Below are 22,888 nucleotides of genomic sequence, written 5' to 3'. Positions count from 1 at the left end.
ATGGAGCTTGGAATAAAGCACCAGTTTCTGGAGACTGCTGTCAGGTGTTCAAGCAATTTGGCCTGTCCAGTGAAGTAACTATAATTAGTGCCTTAATGGTGGGGACGTTGACCTGGGGGAGAACACTTGAGGTTGGCTCACTAATTGTGCCAGTGGATCTGGAGAGTTTTGTGAAGCAACATTGGTGGTACCTCTCCATACTTTGAGATGCCCACTCTAGGTATTCCATGTCCAGAAACATACAAGCAGGTAGAGATCATTGTGTCTGGGATTTATGCTGGGATTCTGGTCTTGATTTTCAAATGTGCTTTCTTCAGATGACCAAAGATTGTACTGGGGCACTCATGGTGATAATGAATTTCATCATCAATGTTTACCTTCATAAAGAGTTCGCTCCCAAGCCATGGGAAGTACTCCCAATATTCCAAGGTCTGGTCATGGGTTATGATTGCCCCTTCTCTGACTGAGGAGCTCTTTTAAGTGCTGCTTCTAGTGAGCACTAACTCCTTCTGTGCCCCTAATAAACCTATTGACCCTCCAGCTCTTTAACACAAAACCAGCATGTTACGGTCATTGATACATGAGACCCAAGACTGAAAGAGGCAGTGTGGCCCCTAACCTTGAAAAATCTTTGGCCTTCATCCATGATCCTGGACAGCACTATTTTAAATAAACAGAGAAAAATCTTCGAGAGTTTTCTTAAACTGGACACAAATTTCCCGTTTAGTTTTAGTTTCTCCCATGTTTGATGATGAATGTGTTAGACTGTATCTGAGTAGTGCAAGGTTTCTTTCCTTTTATATGTTTGTGTTTTATATTCCTTTTTCCTTAATCTGACAAGCTGATGTGAAACCTTTGTATCTCCAAAGTAATTATTATACAGTGCATCGGTCCCTCTATTGCCAAAGAAAGTGGTATCTCAATGCCAAGACAGATCAAACTCATCATTGAAAGATTCTATGGATTGAAAGATTGCAAGGAACAAGTGCTGTGGTTTGCTGACATGACCATGCTTCTACCTTTATGCAATGATAATTACATACAATCACGGTGCAAATGTATTGTGCTCTAGTCTTTGACAGTCAAGGGCCAGATGGAAATTCAGTTTGACAGTCTGTGCACTTTTGGGGAGGATTGTTCACAACTGGATCCTGAAATCTTTCCCCATATCCACTATTCTTCACTTCAAAAAGCAGGTAAAACAATATTGAATTTCTCCCATTACACATTGGTTGAGGCACTTCTTATTCTTGCTAATGTTTAACATGGTTCTAATATTACATCAGGTAGAGAGACTCCTGCCTTAACTGCTCTTAATATTTCAAACGAACAACCATTGCAGATTTTGGTGCAGCAGATATGTTACACAGTTCACTTAAAGACTTATCATTTAGGCAATTTCTCCCACTATGCTCATCACTGGAACTCTGCCAGATCTCTCGCATGTTTTAAAGCAGGTTTTATTTAATTGGAACAATTAACACGATATAGGTTTGAAATCAATTTTAAATAAATTTGTATGTTCCATGTTTGTTGCTGAACAGGCAAGAAAAAGCTTTGTGTAAGAGTAAATATTTCCTCACTTGAACTCTCAGAAGCAAGTTAGAAGCATTTGTAAACATTAAGGTGAACACATTTTCTAATGTGAATCCAGGGACATACAGGTTAGGAACTCAACAAAAGTAGCCAGGATAGAAAATTTATTTTGTGCCATGTGGCAAAGAAAAAAATACTTCGTAACTCACATTTTAGCAGTGGCACAGAGCAAATGCAAAACGCATGTTCAGATAATTACTGTGGATGTGACGTCCTACTACTCAAGCATATTGAAATCCTCTTTATAAATAATACAATGACATGGTTCAGGCCAATGTTCTGGGACGCTGCACACTGACAGGCGGAGTGCTGACATCTGTCACATCCGCTCGACATGACAGAAGTGCAATTTTCAGTTCTCTTTCCCACAATCCAAACTTCTCTCCCTCTAACCTTGATCACCTATCCCCCTTCACTCACTCCTCCCTGCAGTCTGGACCTCTATCTTCTCCCTCTCACTCTAACCTCCACTTCCTCCCGATGCAGGTTCTCTCTTCTCCATTCCCATCCTCTAGTCTCCAATCCTCCTGTCCCTCTGACTTGTCTCTCCTCTCTGCTATTTCCTGTCTTTACCTCTTCCAATCCCTTCCCCTCTCCCATTTGATCATCTGTTTGTTACCCCTCCACCTCCCTGCTCCTCTCCACTCCGATACCTTCCAACAATTGCAGTCTCCTGTCTTTGCTCCATTCTACCAGCAAAAACGAAGCAGATAGAAAATAGTTAGCAATATGGAAGTTTCCTCCATGTGACATTTATTTATACAGCACGATAACAGGCCCTTCCAACCCAACGAGTCCGCGCCACCCATTTTAAACCCATGCTAACTGTCTTTAGAATGTGGGAGGAACCAGAGCCTCTGGAGAAAACCCATGCAGACATGGGGAGAAGGTACAAACTCCTTACAGACAGCGACGGGAATCGAACCCTGATTGCTGGCGCTGTAATAGTGTCGCACTAACCACTACGCTACCATGCCGCCATTTAGTGTGTCCATTTCAGATGCAGCCTACTGGATGATGTTCAGGCTCCTCAGAAGTGTGTGCTCATACAGGAGGGCTTTTTCTGTCAGCAGTCAGTGCTGACATAGACAGCTCAACCATAGGTCTGCTCAACTTTCAAGGACAAATCCCATGAAACAAAACACTGCTTGTTTGGTCAATAATACCTTATTTAGGGAATGGATCAAATAGTTCACTCCAGTAACTATTAATGACAACACAATTCATGCCAAATCACAAACATCTTTTCTCACAGGATAATTTTTATATGCAATAGCTCAACAGCTCCAGAACATCACAAGAAACTCATCGATAACTTGCAAGGGGCAAATAGGCTATTTCATAAGTACCGTATAACAATAAAATCCTGTAAATTATTGTTGCTACTTTAAATTGTGCTCTGCATCAATGCAACTAGCAGTTATTTGTACATGTAAATGAATCTTATGTTCTAATGCTCAGGTATGGTAATTCTATAAGATTAGCCCAATGATGAATTTGCAACTTAATTCTTTGGTGATATTTTAAAACTACTTTTATTACTTTTTTTTCCGTACAGCTCTGTTTTGTTTCTCTGGTTATGAACACAATATATTTTTGTGTTGTATTCTTGCTTTCCATTACAAGGCTCTTACATCTCCCTTTATGCTTTTAGCATCTGTTTCTCTTTGTGTAATTTGTTTTATGAAAAGTTCAGAGGATTTAGTCTAAAGTTTAAGAACACATTTTTTATGATATTATCCAGTAGAAGTAGAAAGCTGCGGAGGGAAGAGGAGGACCAACAAGAGGATGTTAGAGATGGAAGGGAGGATAGAGATGGAAGTTGTTGGGGAGGAGGAGTATTTGAGGAATTGCTGAGATGGCATGAAAATGAGGTGAAGAGATGGCCAAGAAGAAACACAATGGTGGTATAATGGTCATCTGTACTCCAGAAGCTGGAGAAATGACAAACTGGTAGGAAGTGAGTTTTTTTTTCAGAACAAACTTTACCAGTATTAAAAAGCATATAACACTGGGAACATATGAAAAATGGAACAGTAATTCCCTTTCACCAAACTTTAGCAGATGGCAGAGAAAAAAGATGCCAGCTGGAGCTGGGCTTCTCACCATAGCATCACCATTCTGGGGGGAGAGAACAGCAATTGTTATCATTGGAGCATGAACACTTTTCAATGACGTGACCAATCAAAAAACCCTCAAGATTTCAATATTTTGCTAGTCACTCCTCCATAACATTAAGAATCAAGAACAAGTTGCAGCTTCTCTTTAGATGAGATTAGGGGATAATTGTACAAACCACATAGATGTAAGTCTCCAATTTAAAGTCATACATTTTGTCTTTATTTTAATATTTGCATTGAAGATTCATGTCAACAAATAGAATTGAAATATATCCACCAGTACAGCATCACCATTAGTAAGTGTACAGATGACCCTCACCTTACGGAGTGGTTGTGTTTCTAGAAATATGTCTATATTGTGAGTTTCTCTAATGCAAATCTCCTTTTGCGATTGAATCCCATGTTGCAGGCAGAGATGAGTTCCTACAGGATATTTATCTCTCATATTAAGCCATTTTATCGGGGATGACAAAGTGACCCACTGCTGTTATTTAACAGTTGAGACCAACATTAGACTCAGGGTTTGGACAAGGCTTATGCGAAAGAAACAACAAATTTTGTCAATTTTTAATTTTAGTCACTCAATACTGTGGGGCAATAAGATTTAGATATGATGTCACTGCGTCAATTGGGTTGGTAGTCACAACTTAACCATGAATATCTGTGAGGCAACTCATGATTATCCACTGTACATTTATTAGAGGATCTATGGAGAATGACTGATGAATTGGAATGACACTAAAATGCTAATGGTGCAAGAGATAGGGTGTTGCACATTTTTGAGGCTGAAGCTACGCCACCCAGTCCTCCTTTCCTGAGGCAGCACTTGTGGCAAATTGGATGGGGACAATCAGGGTCCAGAGCCCAGTACTGGGTAAGGTTCAGGTGAGTGAGTCTAGCAGACCACCAGAGGATGGGAAGAGTGTGAGCGGAGACTCCAAACTGTTGAGGAATTGGGAGAGTGGAGAGGAGAAACACCAGACTGCTGGGGAGTCGTGAGAATGGGAAGGCCAGCAGACTCTTGTGGGATCAGAAACGTGGAGATGATAGCAGACTATTGAAGGGTCAGGAGAGTGGGGAAGTCAGTAATATACTGGAAGTGGCAACAGAAACTGGCAGCAAATGGTGAGTGTCATGAGGTTGTGGGTTCAAGGGGTGGGCTAAAGATCCAGGATTGTTGGGATTGGGTTTAGTACAGTGTGGGGGGGGGGGGGGGGATGGGGAGGTTCCAATGATGTCGGGAAGTACTTTATTACATTGCAAGCCTCCCAGTTTTGCAATGCAATGTGAAAACCATGTTATGCTACAATTAACAGCCCAGAAAAACATAGTCTGACTTTCTTGGCAATGCTGCAAAAGGAGAATGGCACATGGAATGATATCATCCAGTGCATACCTATCAATGTGCAAGGCTAACTTATGGTCATGCATGATCAAATTTACCAAGTGACACAAAATGACCCAGAAATAGTTGTTATTGCCTTTTACTCTGAAAATAAATTTGAGTTTTAATTGCATAACTGTGAAAAACACAACATTGTGTAAATGAATTGCTGTGCAATAGTCATTAACTATGTTATTTGTGATGCAATAAACATCCCGTAAAAAATTACAATACGTGGTGTCTGACACTTCTCCAACAGAGAAAAAACTACTACCACTAGAAAGTGTCAATTTTCAAAACTTAAACAAAGGGACAGCAACTTTGTGTTGATTGACTTTTATCCCATTGAAAATCTATAAAACTATAAAATCAATTAAAATTCACTCCATATACTCTGTACAGTTAAAATCTTGTAAATGACTTAACCATACGTTATTTGATAGTTGCAATATAAATGATGTTCTCATAAAATGTTGAAAGTTGCATATTTTCCCAAAACATTGTATTACTTAACACCATGCTCACTTCCTGACCCACTTATATGGGATAACAGATCTAATATAGAAGTGTGAGGTGATGGACTGAATAAAACCTTTGGCAATGTCTTCATACCACAGTTGGCACTTCCGACCCTATTCAAATTTGGAATCTATTTGTTCCAACAGCATCGTTAATACAAAGTTCATTTCAACATGTGATTACTTTTCAAGCATATTAGGTGATAATGTTTTGATAATTTAATTACCTTCTAAAATATCGGTCATGTTTGAGAATTGATGTTGATAAGTGAATCTATTATTATAATTTATACAAAGTAGTGAGTATTCCAGTCACTTTGCAATATGTCTGTCTTATCAATTATACAATGGTGGTATTCAATAAAATTAACATACATCACTTATTACCATCAATGCAGGTGAAAGACAAAATATTTTCTTTGTTTAACATATTAGAGCATTGTCTACAAAGAAAGGAAAGTATTAAGAAAAGGCCACCGCTCGAGTATAACTTGCAGTGTTGGTCACTCAAGAGTCATGGAAAAGTGTTTCTGTACATTTATGAGAATGATACAGGGAATGAAAGAATTATGATAAAAACATGCCTGTGTTTATTAATTTGAGTAGGTGAGAAAGTCTAATAGAAACATTTAAAATAATGAAAGAAGTTTGGAGAGAAATACTTCAGGAAAAATTATTTTCATTCCGTGTGAATCAGTAACAAGGAATAATATATTTAGGATTAGAACACCAAGGAGAAGATCAAAATAATTTTATTCACATAATCTCATCTAAAATGGGACTAGATAAGCATTTAAAGAGGAAGAATATTGTCGAGCGGAAAAAGCAGGTTAAATGGGGTACAGTGAGTCGGAGATATGTGGAGCTGGTGTAATACAGACATGTCAGGCTGGATAGCCATTTAAGAAGACATTTTTGTGTTTATACATTTAGAAATCACTGTTTACAATGTTAACTCATTACTACTTCATTCATCTAACTTACTTTCTCTATGCTAATTTAGTTGAAGTGCTATTCTGTTTTACTTTAAATAGGCAGCAATATTGAGGCTTTTAATTCTCTAAGCTTAAGGTTCTATCACAGGCAATTCTGAATAGCTTGAGAACTCATGAAATAAATTGAAGGATTTTTTTTTAGTAAATATAAATGCTGTTCCCATTTATCATGAAAACATTGACCTTTGCTGGGCTGGATTCCTATGATCCCTCACCTCGGAAGCCAATCTTTGTGTGGGAGCCCAGGCAGTAAGTGTAATAGGCATTTTAATCATGAAGAGCATCAAAGCTGAACCTGATGTTTTTGCCAATCTTAACAGCTGTCTAGTTTCTAGCAATCAAGACTGTTTCTTCCTCTCCCTGCCTTTAAGGAACAAATTGCTTGCTACACTCCAAATCCAAGGGCATGCACAAAAATTTAAATCTGACCACTCTTCAAGGGGCATATTAAGTAGACACATTTATGCACATCACTTATACATGCTCATCCCTGGGATGCATAATGATTACAGGAGGGAGGGAACATATCTCTGTTGGCACCATTCTTTGTATGCTTCTGTCAATTTTGTTCCACCTGAGGTTAGTTAATTCAGCAATTATTAGGACTATGGGTGCAGGAGTAGGACATTTAGTTCTTAGAGCCTGGATTTGGTTAGATCAGAGTGATATGTTCCTCAGCTCCATTTACCCACTCGTGTTCCTTTTCCTTTGATACTCTTACCTGGAATAAGTACAAACCAGGTCTTTCACAAAACACTGCAAAATAATTCATTCACTCTAAATTCTAAAAGAATTGCTCAATATTGTAGAAATTCTGCATTAAACAGACCCTATAGAATCCTATGGCAAGTCAACAAAAGATAGAAATCACTGTAAGCTCTGGGATAAGAACATGAAAAAGGGATGTAGAGAGACTGACCAGTCGGCCGAATCATGGCAGATGCTGTTCATTGCAAGGAGGAATGAGGATGGTCATCCACGTTCTAAGATTTACAATTGGAATATTCCCTGAATGTTGAAACACCAGGAACTGTGGAGGACCAAAGGGGTTTCGGGCACCTTTGTAAACAAACCACTTAAAGCAAATCAATTTGTAAAAAAACAGCAATAAACTTAATGGAACTAATGGAATGCTGGCCATTTTCCAAAAAAAGGGTGGAATATAAAAGCAAGTAAATTATTGTTTCACTTGTATTGAGTCATAGAGTCACAGAGTTATATATGCATAGATACAGGCCCTTCAGCCCATTGCATCTATGTCAACAGTCATGCCTACCTATATGAATCCCACTTGTCTGCATTAATTCCATATCCCTCTCTGCCTTGCTCATTCAGATACCTGTCCAGATGCCTCTTCAATGTTATTGCAGTTCCTGCCTTCACCACCTCCCCTGGCAGTTCATTCCAGATACCAACTACTCTTTGTGTGAAAAATTTACTCTTCAGATCTCATTTAAACCTCCTCCCTCTCACCTTAAACCTATGCCCTACCATGGGAAACAGACTCTGGTTATCTTCTCTATCCATGCCCTTCATGATTTTATATACCTCTATCTTGTTATCTCTCAGTTTCCTTTGGTCCAGGGAAAACAGACCCAGTCTGTCCAATTTCTCCTTATAACTCAAGATGTCCAATTCAGGCAACATCTTTGTGGATCTCTTCTGCATCCTCTCTCGCTAAATCATATCTTTCCTGTATTGTGTCGACCAGAACTGCACACAATACTCCAAGTGCGGCCTAATTTTGTACAATTTTGTACAGCTGTAACATGATGTCCCAACTCTTGGACTCAATGCCTCGGCCAATGAAGGCAATCCTGCCATATGCCTTCTTCATCACGCTGTCTACCTGTCAACATGAGTCAGACTCCATCTGCAACTTCGTGGACCACAGTAGCTTCAAGAGTTAAGTTGTGCCAGGTTGCATTCCTTTGAATACTGGAAGATTAAAGGATGATTTAAACTAGGTTTCTAAAAGGTGAAAGAATTCAACAAGGTAAATCTGAGAAAATTATTTCCTCTGGTAGGGAATCCAGAACCCGAAGACATAACTTTAAATTAAATTTAAAATTAAAGTTAGATCATTCAGTAATGACATCACACAAAGTGTAGTGGAGGTCTGAAACTCCTGTCTCTGAAAGGCTATGGATGCTGCATCAATTGGCATTTCCAAGAATGATACTGGTGATCTTTTTGTTCAGCTTGGGTATCAGGGGATATGGAGCGAAGTCAGGTAAATGGAGTAAAGATGCAGATTAAACATGATCTAACTGAAAAACAGAGCAGGTTCATAGAATTTCACAGTCTTGTTCATGTGCTCCTATAAATTATATAGCAAATATATCTCAGTGTTAGGGACGTATACATTTCTTAGCATTTCAAAATACTGTGCAAAACAATAGATCTGTTTAAAAGCAGTTTATTGTGACAATGTTTAATATCTCCCATTTAATGACTAGCTTTTCAACTTAATGTCATTAGCCACAATTTTATTGAATGACAGAACGAACACAAGGAGTTGAGTGGTCTCTCCCTGCTCCTGTTCCTTCTGTTCCTATGTTCTAACCCAGTCACTAATTTTGGTGCTCATTGCTGGATAAGTAACAACTGGCATTTTGTTTAAGTAGTGGCATTTACAATCACATTTTCTTGAAAGGTGATTGGAGCTTCGGCATTAAAAATACTGCAGAAGCAAACTAAAATTAGTTTAAAATTGACAGTCTGTTTAAAGTAACATATTGACAAGAAGCTTCTGATCACTGTAGCATGCCTTTACTTCATACAGTGACAATAAAAGCATGAAAAGCTATGACTGGAATGCTCGTGACTAAGATGAGCTGATCAAATGTTCATGTATCTTGAGGGTCCCATTATGTCTGCCATATATTATATGCACTAAACCTCTCGCAAGGTGAGATGCCTTCACACTGCACTTAAAATACTCAAAAAATTGATACTCTTTCAAGTACCTCAGATAAGTGCAGAGTCAAAAGCTAGCGGGCATGGGCCAGTAGGATGTGCCAACAAGGAAGTGGCTCACAGAATCTGTACAACTCAGCAATATGAGCAATATGAATATACTGGAAAGAAACTAAAGTTACTTTCATCCCTGGATATGAGGAGGAAACAAAGAAGAATTGGCACAAAGGCTGGAATCTAATAACTGGGAGCAAGGAAGAGTCCTTGTGAAAATGTTGGGAAACCTATAGTTCAATATCACAGTCCTTTCCAGAAGTTTCTGTGCATTTACAGAGTATTTCATATGGACATAATTGTAATGAACATCCTGGCGGTCAGAATATTAAGAAATAGTGAGATAAATATATTTAATCCTACCTCTATCCCTGCAATAATTATTCAAAATAATAAATGACTAAGTAAATGCTGTCTATTGTAGCAACCCACATCCCAGCTGTGAATGTAGAAAATATCCCTCCTCTTTAAGGCAGGGGTTGTAAAAGCCAGCAGGAAATTACACATCACAGTATAGTTGCGATAATCTGTCATAGAAGATATCTTGGATCTTATATACAGTACAGTATAGGAACAGGCCCTTTGGTACACAATGCCTGTGCCAACCATGATGCCAAGCCAAACTAATCCCATCTGCCTGCACATGGTCTATATCCCTCCATTCCTTGCCTATTCATGTACCTGCCTGAATGCCTCTTAAAAGTTGCTATCGTATCTGCTTCGACCACTTCCCCCGGCAGTGCATTCCAGGCACCTTTCACTCTCTGTGTAAAAAACTTGCCTCGTAAATCTCCTTTAAACTTTCCTTCTCTCACCTTAAACTTATGCCCTCCAGTATTTGACATTTCCACCCTGGGAAAAAGACTCTGACTACCTACTCTATCCGTACCTCTCATAATTTTATATACTTCTATCAGGTCACCCCTCAGCCTTCAATGCTCCAGAGAAAACAATCCAAGTTCTTCCAACATCCCCTTACAGCTAATACTCTTTAATCCAGGCAACATCCTGATGAACCTCTTCTGCATCATAGAACATAGAACACTACAGCACAGTACAGGCCCTTCAGCCCACAATGTTGTGCCAACATTTTATCCTGCTCTAAGATCTATCTAACCCTTCCCTCCCACATAGCTCCCTATTTTTCTATCCCTTAATTTTTCTATCCCTTAAATATCCCTAATGTATCTGCCCCCACAACCTCTGCTGGCAGTGCGTTCCACGCACCCACCACTCATGGTGTAAAGAAAACTTACCTCTGACATCCCTCTTATACCGTCCTCCAATCACCTTAAAATTATGTCCCCTCATGTTAGCAAAAGTCTCTGATTGTCCACTCGATCTATGCCTCTTATCATCTTGTACACCTCTATCAAGTCACCTCTCATCCTCCTTCTCTCCAAAGAGAAAAGCCCCAGCTCACTCAACCTATCCTCATGAGACATGCTCTCCAATCCAGGCAACATCCTGGTAAATCTCTGCACCCTGTCTAAAGCTTCCACATCCTTTCTATAATGAGGCGACCAGAACTGAACACAATAATCCAAGTGTGGGCTGACCAGAGTTCTATAGAGCTGCAACATCACCTCATGGCTCTTGAACTCAATACCCCGATTAATTAAGGCCAACACTCCATACGCCTTCTTAACAACCCTATCGACCAGTGTGGCAACCTTGAGGGATCTATGGACGTGGGCCCCAAGATCCCTCTGTTCCTCCACACTGCTAAGAGTCCTGCCATTAACCTTGTATTCTGCCTTCGAATTCAATCTCCAAAGTGTATCACTTCACACTTATCCGGGTTGAACTCCATCTGCCACTTCTCAGCCCAGCTCTGCGCTCTATCAATATCCTGTTGTAATCTACAGCAACCTTCTACACTATCCACAACACCACCAACCTTTGTATCATCAGCAAACTCACCAACCCACCCTTCCACATCCTCATCCAAGTCATTTATAGAAATCACAAAGAGCAGGGATCCCAGAACAGATCCCTGCGGAACACTGGTCACCGACCTCCAGGCAGAATACGCTCCATCTACCACCACCCTCTGTCTTCTATGGGTGAGCCAATTCTGAATCCACATAGCCAAGAGTCCCTGGATCCCATATCTCCTGACTTTCTGAATAAGCCTTCCATGAGGAACCTTATCAGACACTTTACTATAATCCACGCTCTACCTTCATTAATGTGCTTTGTCACATCCTCAAATAATTCAATCAGGCTCGTGAGGCACGACCTGCCCCTCACAAAGCCATGCTGACTGTCCCTAATCAGCCTATGCTTCTCTAAATGCCCATAAATCTTGTCTCTAAGAATCTTCTCCAGTAATTTGCCCACCATTGAAGTAAGACTCACTGGTCTATAATTCCCAGGTTTATCCCCACTTCCTTTCTTAAACAAAGGAACAACACTTGCCACCCTCCAATCATTCGGCACTACTCCTGTGGCCAGTGAGGACGCAAAGATCGTCACCAAAGGTGCAGCAATCTCTTCCCTCGCGTCCCATAAAAACCTTGGATATATCCCGTCTGGCCCCGGTGACTTATCTATCCTGATGTTTTTCAATAGTACTAGAACATCCTCTTTCCTCACATCGACATGCCCTAGCGTATCAGCCTGTCGTACGCCATCCTCACAAACGTCAAGGTCTCTCTCTCTCTGGTGAATACCGAAGCAAAGTATTCATTAAGGACCTCCCCTACCCCTTTTGACTCCAGGCACGTTTTCTCTTTTATCCTCTCCCAAGTCTCCACATCCTTCCTGTAATGTGGCGACTAGAACTGCACACAATAGTCCAAATGCAGCCTAACCAAAGTTATATACAACTGCAACATGACTTCCTGACTTTCTTACTCAGCACCCTGACTGGTGAAGGCAACTATGTCATACGCCTTCTTTACTACCCTATCTACTTGTGTTGCCACTTTCAGGGAGCTATGGATTTGCGCCCCAAGATCCCTCTGTACATCAGTGATCCTGAGCCCTGCCATTTATTGTCATTGCAGCTTTTCAGACCATTTATCTTTGATTGAGTTTCCCCGCAAATGTTTTTGCAGATTTTGCCATACTAATTGTAAAATTTAGGTTAGTGTGTGGTTAATAGACCAATATAACTTTTTAAACTCATTTTTCAGGACATGGGCTTCAGTGCAAATATCATATTTATTGATCATCCACAATTGTCCTTGAGAAGATGATGATGAGTCACCTTCTTGAATAGGTGCAGCTCATTTAATAAAGTACCCCAAAGTGCTGTTGGGTCAAAAGTTCCAGGACTTAGGTGTAGTGATGACGAAGAAGCAGCGAGACATCTCCAAGCCAGAATGGTGTGTGACTTGGAGGGGAACCTACAGGTGGTGATGTTCTGATGTGCCTGCTGCCCTTGTTGCCCTTGTTCTTCTCAGTGACGGTGGTTGCAGGTTTGGGAGATGTTGTTGGAGTAGCCTGTGTGAGTAACTGCTATGCGCATTTTAGATGTTTCATACTGCAGCCACAGTGCACCAGTGCTGGAGGGTGTATATGTTTATGGTGTTGGATAGGTGCCAATCAAACGGCTACTTTTATCCTGGATGGTTAAATAAGGACTTATGCAGTATAATTTTAAATGAAATATCAATACTTAAATCTCTGACAGGTGGATTGTGTTTAACCTAAAATTTAACAAAATATGAAAATTTGATCTCAGAACTTTTCATATTTTCATTATTTGTTTCACTGTTATTCGAGCAGGCTCTTCAGAAGGTGACATTCTAATTTTCCAAACCGCAATCTCCCAGTTACGCCTAATCACATTTAGCACAATGTGCTTAATCAAAAGCAGAGCATAATTAAAGGATACATGCAGCTGTGGGATGCTTCGCTTTCTCTTACCTGATGGCGATATATGCTTCCAAGTTATGGTGGGCTCTGGTTTTCCACGTGCCTCACAAAAAAGAGTGACATTGCTGAATTCATTCACAACAGAGCTAGCAGAGATGTCAAAAATTTTTGGAGGAACTAAAAAGACAAAGAGGGGAAACAGATAACAATTACTGTGTTATATAAATATATTTTTTTAAAAAATCACTGATTCGCAATATCAGACATTATTACTAGTTGCTAACACCAACTGAATTCTAATCAGTGTAGATCTATGCAGCTAATAAATATTTGGCTTTTATCAGGATTTCCACGCAGTGAATATTGAATAACTTGCAAGAACCCATTCAATTACGACCTACTGGAACCGAATTCGCAAACAGGCACAACTCTATGCAAGGTAAATTAAACAGACACTGCTGGACATAATTAGAATTCAGGGCACAACTGTGGAGAGAAAAATAGAATTATTGTTTCAGGTCAAATACCTGTTATCAGAACTCAGAATGGTATTTCATCAGTATTTTGAGTCCTTGACCTGAAATGTTAACTTTGCTTCTCTATCTACAGATGTTGCCTGACATGCTAAATAGTTCCATTATTTGTTTTCATATTTTTAACATAGCAACAAAACAAGCATTTTGTGAAATGTTAATCCTATCCATGAGTTGAAATTGAGTGAGTTGGCAGTAAAAATGGTACAAAAACTGCCTGGATGTAACTGGGTAAGGTACCTATTTGAAACCTGCAGTATGCTTATTTGCATCTTAATTCAGATCCAATGACACAATTAAGCACAGTGAGCAAAGTTAAGTTTGGTTTGAGTGGGTTACAAATGGAGTATCATCTTCGCAAGAGCAATTGGGGAAAGGGTAGCTTCTCCAGAGCAACCGTGAATGTTTAGGCTCTGCTGGTATGGATTATCCTCAACACTAACGTTAGACAGCTTTCTTACCTGAGACCAGGTCACAGCCAATAGGTCATGACAGATATTATCTCTGCAACTTAGAACTAAGTTTCTTACTGGTAACTGAAAATTTAAAAAAAACTACAAGTACTGGAAATCTTAAAATAAGAAAATTCTGGAAACACTCAGCAGATACAGCTATACCTGTGGAAAGAGAAATAGAATTAATGTATGAGGTTGAAGACCTTTCAAGTGCTGCCTGGCCTGCTGAGTGTTTCCAGCATTTGTATTCTAATTTGTTTTTTCACTTTTCCAGTTGTGGTGAAGGGTCCTCCATCTGAAATGTTAATTCTGTTTCTCCTTCCATAGATGCTGCCTGACCGGCTGAGTATTTCCAGCATTATCTGTTTTTATTATTGTTTACTACAGAGGACAGAAATGCCTTTCTTTCCACTTCCCACTAAAAGACTGGAGGCATGTTAATAAGGGTTGTTGGCTAAAATTGCCTTAGTGTTCAGGGAGCTAATGGACATCACTGAAAACCTGTAAACATTAAAATCACCCACACTTTAGAAAAAAGATTATAAAAGTGAATATTAAGTCTAATTAGAATCCACAATTAAACAAAACTGAGTGAAATTGTCAAATCTGGAATAGAAAGTACAAATTTGTCTTACAACATAAATTTACCGTTTTATCACTCAATTTATTTGAATGTTTTATGATCAACATGTTTTTTGTTCTTTCCTGATACAGGCAGTTCCCAGGTTATGACAGGGTTCTGTTTCTGAGAACTGTTCAGTAAGTCAGGAGTTAACAGTGTGTGGGAGAGGATCACAGAAACAACTGTGATGGGAGAACAAGCAGACATGGGAGGAGCAGCTGCCAGCTGGCCTCAGTGACTCGGTGAGCGAGTGAGTGAGTCTGCTCAGTGCTCCCAGCTCTGCTTGGCTTGACCCAGCCCCTGACTGTTGCAAGTCAGAAGGTTTTGGGGGGGAGGGGCTTGGGGAGAGAAAGCATACAAAATGTCCCATTCCCACCCAGCAGAAGATGCCTGCAGCCTCACAGCAGCTGGCAAATCCATTCTCATCCATCCCACGGATCTGCCAGACACTTGTTCGTAGGTATGGGGTGTCCATGAGTCAGGCGTTTGTAACCTTGGGAGGATCTGTAGTACTAACTTCTTCCTGGACTGTAGTTTCATATTTATTGAGCATCCATCCAATGTCATGTACTAATAATCAATGTACCAATGGAAACCTAAGAAGCAAGTGTTTGTGTGTGCACATAGCCACGCACACGCACGCACACGCACACACACACACACACACACACACACACACAATACTTACACATCAGATAAGCTTCAAGATACAGTTATTAAATAACAATCACGTGAAAGAACCCAAGCTAATATTTCTCAACTTATCATAGAAATAATAAAGCAAATTATTACAGACTTATTGCCAATATATGTTATAACTTCAAGTTATGTACATATAAGTTGATATACCTGCCAATACCTGTTACACCTACTCATCAGCAAAAAAAAGTTCTTTATTCACTTCTCCACTGCTATTATGATATTATTCAAAATGTCACTGTTAGTTAAATATTCAGGGATAAAAATCAGTAGACTCTTTACACATTGGGGCAAACACATTTCTGGTATCAGGTTTAACTTAATGAGTTGCAAATGAATGCTATATGTCACCAGGCATTTTTCAACACTTGATGTGTGAAATCACTTCTTATATCAGAGTATATAAACTGGTGTGACTATGTTGATAACATACGCTGAGAATCTATCTTTAAATCCTATGGTCTGCTTCAAGCCAATTTTTTATCCAGTTTGTTTAATTCTTAATCTTCTTTAATAATCGTCTGTGTGGTATCTTGTTAAAGGTTTTGTTAAAGTCAACATGCAACATGCCAACTGCAAATCTCCATCCATCATTTACGTCACCATGGAACTCTGTTGGGTTTACAAAAAACAATCTTCATAAATCTGTGACACAGCTTTTAATTATCTTCTCTGTATTTAGTAAGTTCATATTTTATTAAAGATTTCAAAATTTTCCTTACTGTAGATGTTAAACTACCTGCCCTGTAACTATCCAAGACAGCTGCATCTCTCAAAGGAAAATGTATACTACATGGTCTACTCTCCAAATCAGTGAAGGAGCTAACTGATTTCCAATCACATCCATAAACTACATCAGATTACTTGATTGTAGCCTGCTAGTTGCTGGCGATATTTAAATGAATCCCAAAACTTAACTTGGTTCATGCTTTGGGCTGGTGATGACAATGACAAAGAGAATACAGAGCTGTGGCTTATTCAGCTTTATGGACTTTTCACCAATAAGATGTAAGCAATACATCTCAACCTTACAAATTCTGCCAGCATCCAATGGAATGCCAGTTAAACAACCCACCAAAATTTACAGAGGCATAAAAGACTGCAGATGCTGGAGTCTGGAGCAACAATCTACTGGAAGAGCTCAATATGTCAAGCACCTAGCTCCTGATGCAGGGTTTTGACCCAAAAAGTCGACTGTTCCTTTTCCCCCACAGATGCTGCTCAACCTGCTGAGTTCCTCCAGCAGATTGTTTATTGCACCAAATTATACACTCTGCTGAAATCAATGGAAAGTAATATTTATGTGGTTTATATCTCTGACATTGCACCTGATCCAAATAGCTTCCTTAGAGAAACAAAGGACTGCAGATGCTGGAATCTAGATGAAAAACATGATGATGCTGGAGGAACTCAGCAGGCCAGGCAGCATCCATTCAGAAGAAGGGTCCTGACCTGAAATGTTGACCACCTGCTTTTCTCCATGGATGCTGCCTGGCCTGCTGAGTTCCTCCAGCATAATTTTGTTTTTCATCTAGCTTCCTTAGAAGTTGGTTCAGTTAATATCGTCTATTGCTTTATGACCTATGTGGAACAATGACTTCATGAAGTCTAGTGTTTAGATGTGTCAATTTCCATTGAGTGTCAGAGGGAGAAGAAGAAAGCATTTGATTTATGAATATGTTGTTTTTCTGATCAAATCTCTGCTCTCCAGAAACAGATTAACAATCTCTTCAACAGTTATACTGGTTAAGCAACTCACAGGTGCTTGCAGTGTCACTTAATCATTATTATGCACATCAAGAGAAGGATAAATAAATGCACAATGGACTTACAGAAGGACATATATAGCTGAACACAATGTTGGATTTAGATTATCTGCTTTTCCTTTTCACTTACAATATTGCACTCTCTGAAACTGGAAGTTTCAAAGCTACGGGCACTATACAATATACAGACTTGAACACAGCATTGAACTTCTTGCAACTTGATCATAGATCTTGGAAAGTAAACTTTGGTAAAACGGGTGGAGTAATTAGAAAACAGTTCAAATAAATTTCATTTTCAGATGTTGCAAATATGTAAAAATGATAGACTAGTAGGTGCAGAATACTTCTCATTATGAAATGGCATACAGTATGCAAATAAAAAGAGACCGTGGAGTGTTGCATATGTAAACTTAAAATATGAAAGCTAATGTTTTTAAAAATATCAGGAAGGCCTAGTTATGTATATAATTTATTTATTCGCTGTGTTTGTCAAATTAAGGCATAGCCATTCTTTCATTTGAGACTCCTGCTCAAATATACTTTGCATATTCCAACAATGATTTATTTCGCTGTGCAAATTTATTTTTGTTCCAAATTTTAATGTCAAGAATGAACACATCAAATAGAGTTCATAACTAAGATCTGCAACAATAATTAAATGAAAATTCATATATCGATGACCAGGTTGTATGTTTAGCAACCGTGAATTACATTCAGGAGCACAATGTGAAAATCAAAACTGTATGGATGCTGTGCTTCTTCATCAAATCTTATATTGAATTGTCAAAATTATTTTAAGTTCATTAGATTGATTCCTGGAATGGCAGGTTTTGTCATATGAGGTGAGATTAAATAAACTCGGTGTGTGTTTTCTTAAATTTAGAAGAAAGAGAGGTGGCCTCATTGAAACTTGACAGGGTAGATATGAAGTCGATATTTGCAATGGCTATGGTGTCTAGAGCCAGGGATTAGAGTCTCAAAATAAGGGCCAGACATTTATAACAGAAATGAAAATGAATTTATTCACCAAGAGGATGGTACTCTTTTGAATTCACTGCTCCAGAGAGTTGTGAAGGCTCAGTTGCTGATTATATGGAAGGCCAAAATTAACAGGTTTTTATTAGATAGTAAAAAAATTGAGAGGCAAGGGGTTCCTGCCAGAAGGTAGGACAGCTTCTACCCCACTGTGATAAGACTATTGAACGGTTCCCTTATACAATGAGATGGACTATGACCTCACATCTATCTTGTTGTGACCTTGCACCTTATTGCACTGAACTTTCTCTGTAGCTGTGACACATTACTCTGTACTGTTATTGTTTTTACCTGTACTACTTCAATACACTCTGTACTAACTCAATGTAACTGCACTGTGTAATGAATCGACCTGTATGATTGGTTTGTAAGACAAGCTTTTCACTGTACCTCAATACAAGTGACAATAATAAACCAATACCAATACCAATAGGATTAAAAGTGATAGATCAGCCACATGGGGCTAAAAGTCTAATACTGCTTCTATTTTTTAAAGTGCTAATGAGACCAGGTATGCTTACATTTGAGTTTTGCTAAGTTGAGTAGTGACAAGCTAAGTAGTTTAACTTCTTGTCAAACAGTATCCACATTCCATGTTTAGATTGGCATTATAAAAGATACAACTTAAAATTATTTCCACTCCACCCTGAGAATAAGCTTTACTCATATGAGACACAAAGGACTGCAGATGCTGGAATCAGGAGCAAAAAACAAACTGCTAGATGAACTCAGCAGGTTGAGCAGCATCTGTGGCGGCAAAAGGATAGTTGGTGTTTCAGGTTGAGATTCTGCATCAGTAATTTTAATCTTGTGTTGGCAATAGGTCTCCTGCCCTGGATTCATTTGCAAATAGGAGCATCTATCAGGGCTCCTCATCTGCCAAAATGAGTCATGGTTATCGCTACTTGCCAGGTATGTCAAGTAACACCTTGCACCTCTCATGCAGACTTTCCTGACTAACATCCCTTTGTTCTTAGTTCTCTCTTCTCAAGCTTGCTGGCTTTTGGTGGAGGTTCTGTTTGGGACTGTGGACATTCAGCCAGTGAATCTGAAGGAAGTCCTTTATGTCTGTGCAACCACTGTGAAATGTAGAGAACTAGGATTCAGTGACAGATTTGAAAGGCCGAATCTGTCAGGTGACTTTTTCGCTGGAGTCCACATGGAATCCATTGGTAGAGCCCAGTCATGCCAGGCACAAGATTTGAGAACCCATTGTTTGGAATGACGTGGAGGCAAATGGGGAGTTTAGTTAGCTCTTTAAAATTTATTTTGTTTTACTTCAAATTTTTAAATTGTTTTTGTATTTTTATTGGACTTTTAAAAATGTTCTTAACATTATCTTTTCTTTTATTTCAGATTTACTACATTTTAAATGTCTCTGAATGTCAGACGTTTTAAATCTATGAAAATCACTTCCATCTTTAACAGTCAGCAAATCTCTGCCCCCAGCTTAGCCAGCTGTCAAAGGCTGTCAGATGCATTTTTGGTGGGGGATTGGGGGGAGCTCCTCATTGCCTTGCTGGATGACCCATCAACATTTGGGACCATGCCCCAGACTCTGGGATGAAGAGAGCCATCAAGATGGGCCCTCAGCATTCAGCCCAAATATGTACTGGCATGGGTGGAACACAGGCTGCGATTCCAGTGATGTGACCCAACGCATTTTAGAAGTAATAATGAGGAAAGAAAGATGCTTTAAATGGTGAGAATTTAAAATCAATCCTAAGAACAGAGGAAGCTTGTTTAATGAAGACTACAACACAAGTAGAATAGGATGTAGCCAGAAAATGGAATGTGTGATATTAAATACAGAAGTGAAAAATACAAAAGTCAGAAGATAATGTTAAGTTGTAGTAAATTCAAAGGTTGTAGTTGGGACTATTATGTGCCACGTTGCACATCCAGGATATAAAAGCAGTGGATCGAGTACCAGTGATGAAAGATTGCAATTATTCACCTAGACTTGAGAACTTGTTGTACCAGAGATTAGAAGGTTAAGAATGACCTGATGGAGGTCTCCAGGATTATAAATGGGTTTTTATGAGCTAAAAAGTAATAGATTGTTTCTGCTGGCCATTGAGATAGTGACACAAGGGCACATTTATGCTCAATACGAAAAGAAATGAAGAAGTTGGAAAAATTTCTTTGTGAAGCTTAAGCTGTTTAATTTGCTTTAGATGCCATTGTTGAAGGAGAGCCTGTCAATTATCTATAAAAGGAAAACGATAGTTGCTTGAGAAAGAGGGATATTAAAATAATAAAGTGAGCTTGAGAATGGAATTAGGCATTCAGACTGAAAGCACCTACCAGTTTCATTCACCACAGATGGTATAAGCAATTGGCCAGAAATATTCACTTCAAGATATGTTTGAGCAGAAACCAACAAATGAATCATGCAGTGTGAGTGAGAAGAAGCAACAGTTCAAGGAATTAACAGCTTGTCATAGTTCAGGAAGGTCACTTCCAGAAATGCAAACCAAGCAACATGGTCCTCATGTGAACTGTATAATTGTTTACATTAAACTCCTTCCTTTGAAATGAATATTTGGCCATAAAACCGACATAACCTGGGGCTCAGTCCCCTTAATTAGGTTTCTTAAAGACATTTCTTTACCCAGGTTTCCACCATATTTCCATTTTTTCTCACACATTCTGGAGAGGTGCTGATTCCCAGCCACAACCTATGATGAGCTCTGAGATTTAAATAACGTCAAGTTGTAAGAAGACAAGCTTTCAATGGTATAAAAACAGAAAATACTGGAAATACTCAACAGGCCAGACACATCTGTGGAGAGAGAACTGACAAAATATTAACTCTTATTTTTTTTGATAGGAGCCAACTGGCTCTGTGAGTATTTTGAGTATTTTGAGCATTTTCAGCTTTTATTTCAGATTTTAAGCATCTACAGTTTTTTTTCTGCTTTTTAAGCTTTGGGTGGTTTTGTTTTCTTTTATTAGAAATCCACCAATTAATCCAATTATTCACAAGGCATGACATAAATGGACAGCAAGCTTTTTAAATGTCTGCCTGAGAAGACAATAATCAACCCAGACCTTACAGTCTTCCCCTTTGTTAGACAAACCACTTGTCTTATACACTGAGTAAGGACATCGATGCTTTAGGCTTGACTGCTCTCTAATTCTCATAGCCCAAGGGTTTATGAAGCCAGGCTGCAGCACTCTTTTTCTTTCTGAGTGACATAATATTGACTGTACAGTTGTTCATCAGTCATCAGGAAAAGGATTTTCTTTTTGCAATATCTGCTTGTTACAACCTCTCACACTGTCATTCTCAATAGGCATCAATTAGCTGCATTTATCATGACAATGCTTTCAGATACAATCCTCGCCATAATTCTTGATTACTTATTGAAAGCAATTTGAGTAAGGTGTTTTGCAACTGTAAGAATAAAATCAATGTCACAAACCAGAATATGCTAGGAAAAAGCGTAATGGTTTAGCGAATATATGTGATATTAATACATAAATGTTTAACACACATATATAAACGTTACATTGTTTGCTATTTCATCTCAAATAGGCCTATTTATAAAAGCTTAATTTATCAATAATTTACTAATTCACTTCAAAAATCATGCTTTAGAAATATTAACAAAAATATAAATAGGATCCAAAATAATAGAACCATAAGTTAGGGGAAGGTTACAGAATTTACCAGTAGAATTACTGCTGTATATATTGCCCACAAATCCTGGGTACGAATACATGTTAAAGAACCTATAAATATATGGGCATGTGGAATTCTACTTGGCAGTGTTTTTTATTAGTTTTCTGCTAACCTACAGTAGTTCAAATCATGAAAATGTTAAATTGGTGGGCCTGATTGATGCCAGATATTCAGTTCTTTCTCCTGATTGGATACTGAGGCTGTGCCCTCCTTGTATTTACCCTGCCACCGTTCAAGAGGAAGTGGATGAGGTGCAATAACCAGACTCCTGTTAATGTAGAGGGCACCTACTAATCATTAGTCTTCAGGTAATTGTGGGGATTGGAATTGTAGGAGATTTTGGTGGGTATACAGTATGTGTGAGGCCTAGGCACTCCTGGCCTCCTTGACAACAGAGAAAGGAAGAACAGTCATGTGAGAAGGCATCTTTAGCTTCATGATTCACATCACCCAGGACTCTGTTAAAAAATTACTGCTGGAGCCTAATGTCAGACTAAAATGAGATTAAACTGAACTCGATCCACACCAGCTTTGTTCAGGCTAGTCAACTTAAAGCCTTCATGTAATTTAATGGTTGCTTCATTGTTGGTCACACGTACCATAATGGTATGATTCCATGGGTACGAAATGCTGTAAATCACACTTGTAATCCTTGTCATACTTAGATTTTCAGCAAGCT

At 39.0% G+C, this 22,888-nt stretch overlaps 1 protein-coding gene across 2 annotated transcripts in view; it reads right to left on the bottom strand.

The window, feature by feature from the left end:
• The window catches only part of negr1 (neuronal growth regulator 1), a 386,601-nt gene that overhangs the window by 117,485 nt on the left and 246,228 nt on the right, over positions 1-22,888 (bottom strand). For both annotated transcript variants that reach the window (XM_052010858.1, XM_052010857.1), the window contains exon 3: positions 13,463-13,588. In XM_052010858.1, coding sequence (XP_051866818.1) covers positions 13,463-13,588 — 126 coding nt within the window. The remainder of the gene's footprint in view (positions 1-13,462; positions 13,589-22,888) is intronic.

The sequence above is a fragment of the Pristis pectinata genome, chromosome 3 (genome assembly GCF_009764475.1).
Source record: "Pristis pectinata isolate sPriPec2 chromosome 3, sPriPec2.1.pri, whole genome shotgun sequence".
NCBI lineage: Eukaryota > Metazoa > Chordata > Chondrichthyes > Rhinopristiformes > Pristidae > Pristis > Pristis pectinata.
The sequence above is the reverse complement of the archived record's forward strand: the minus strand, read 5'-3'. Positions and strand labels throughout refer to the sequence as shown.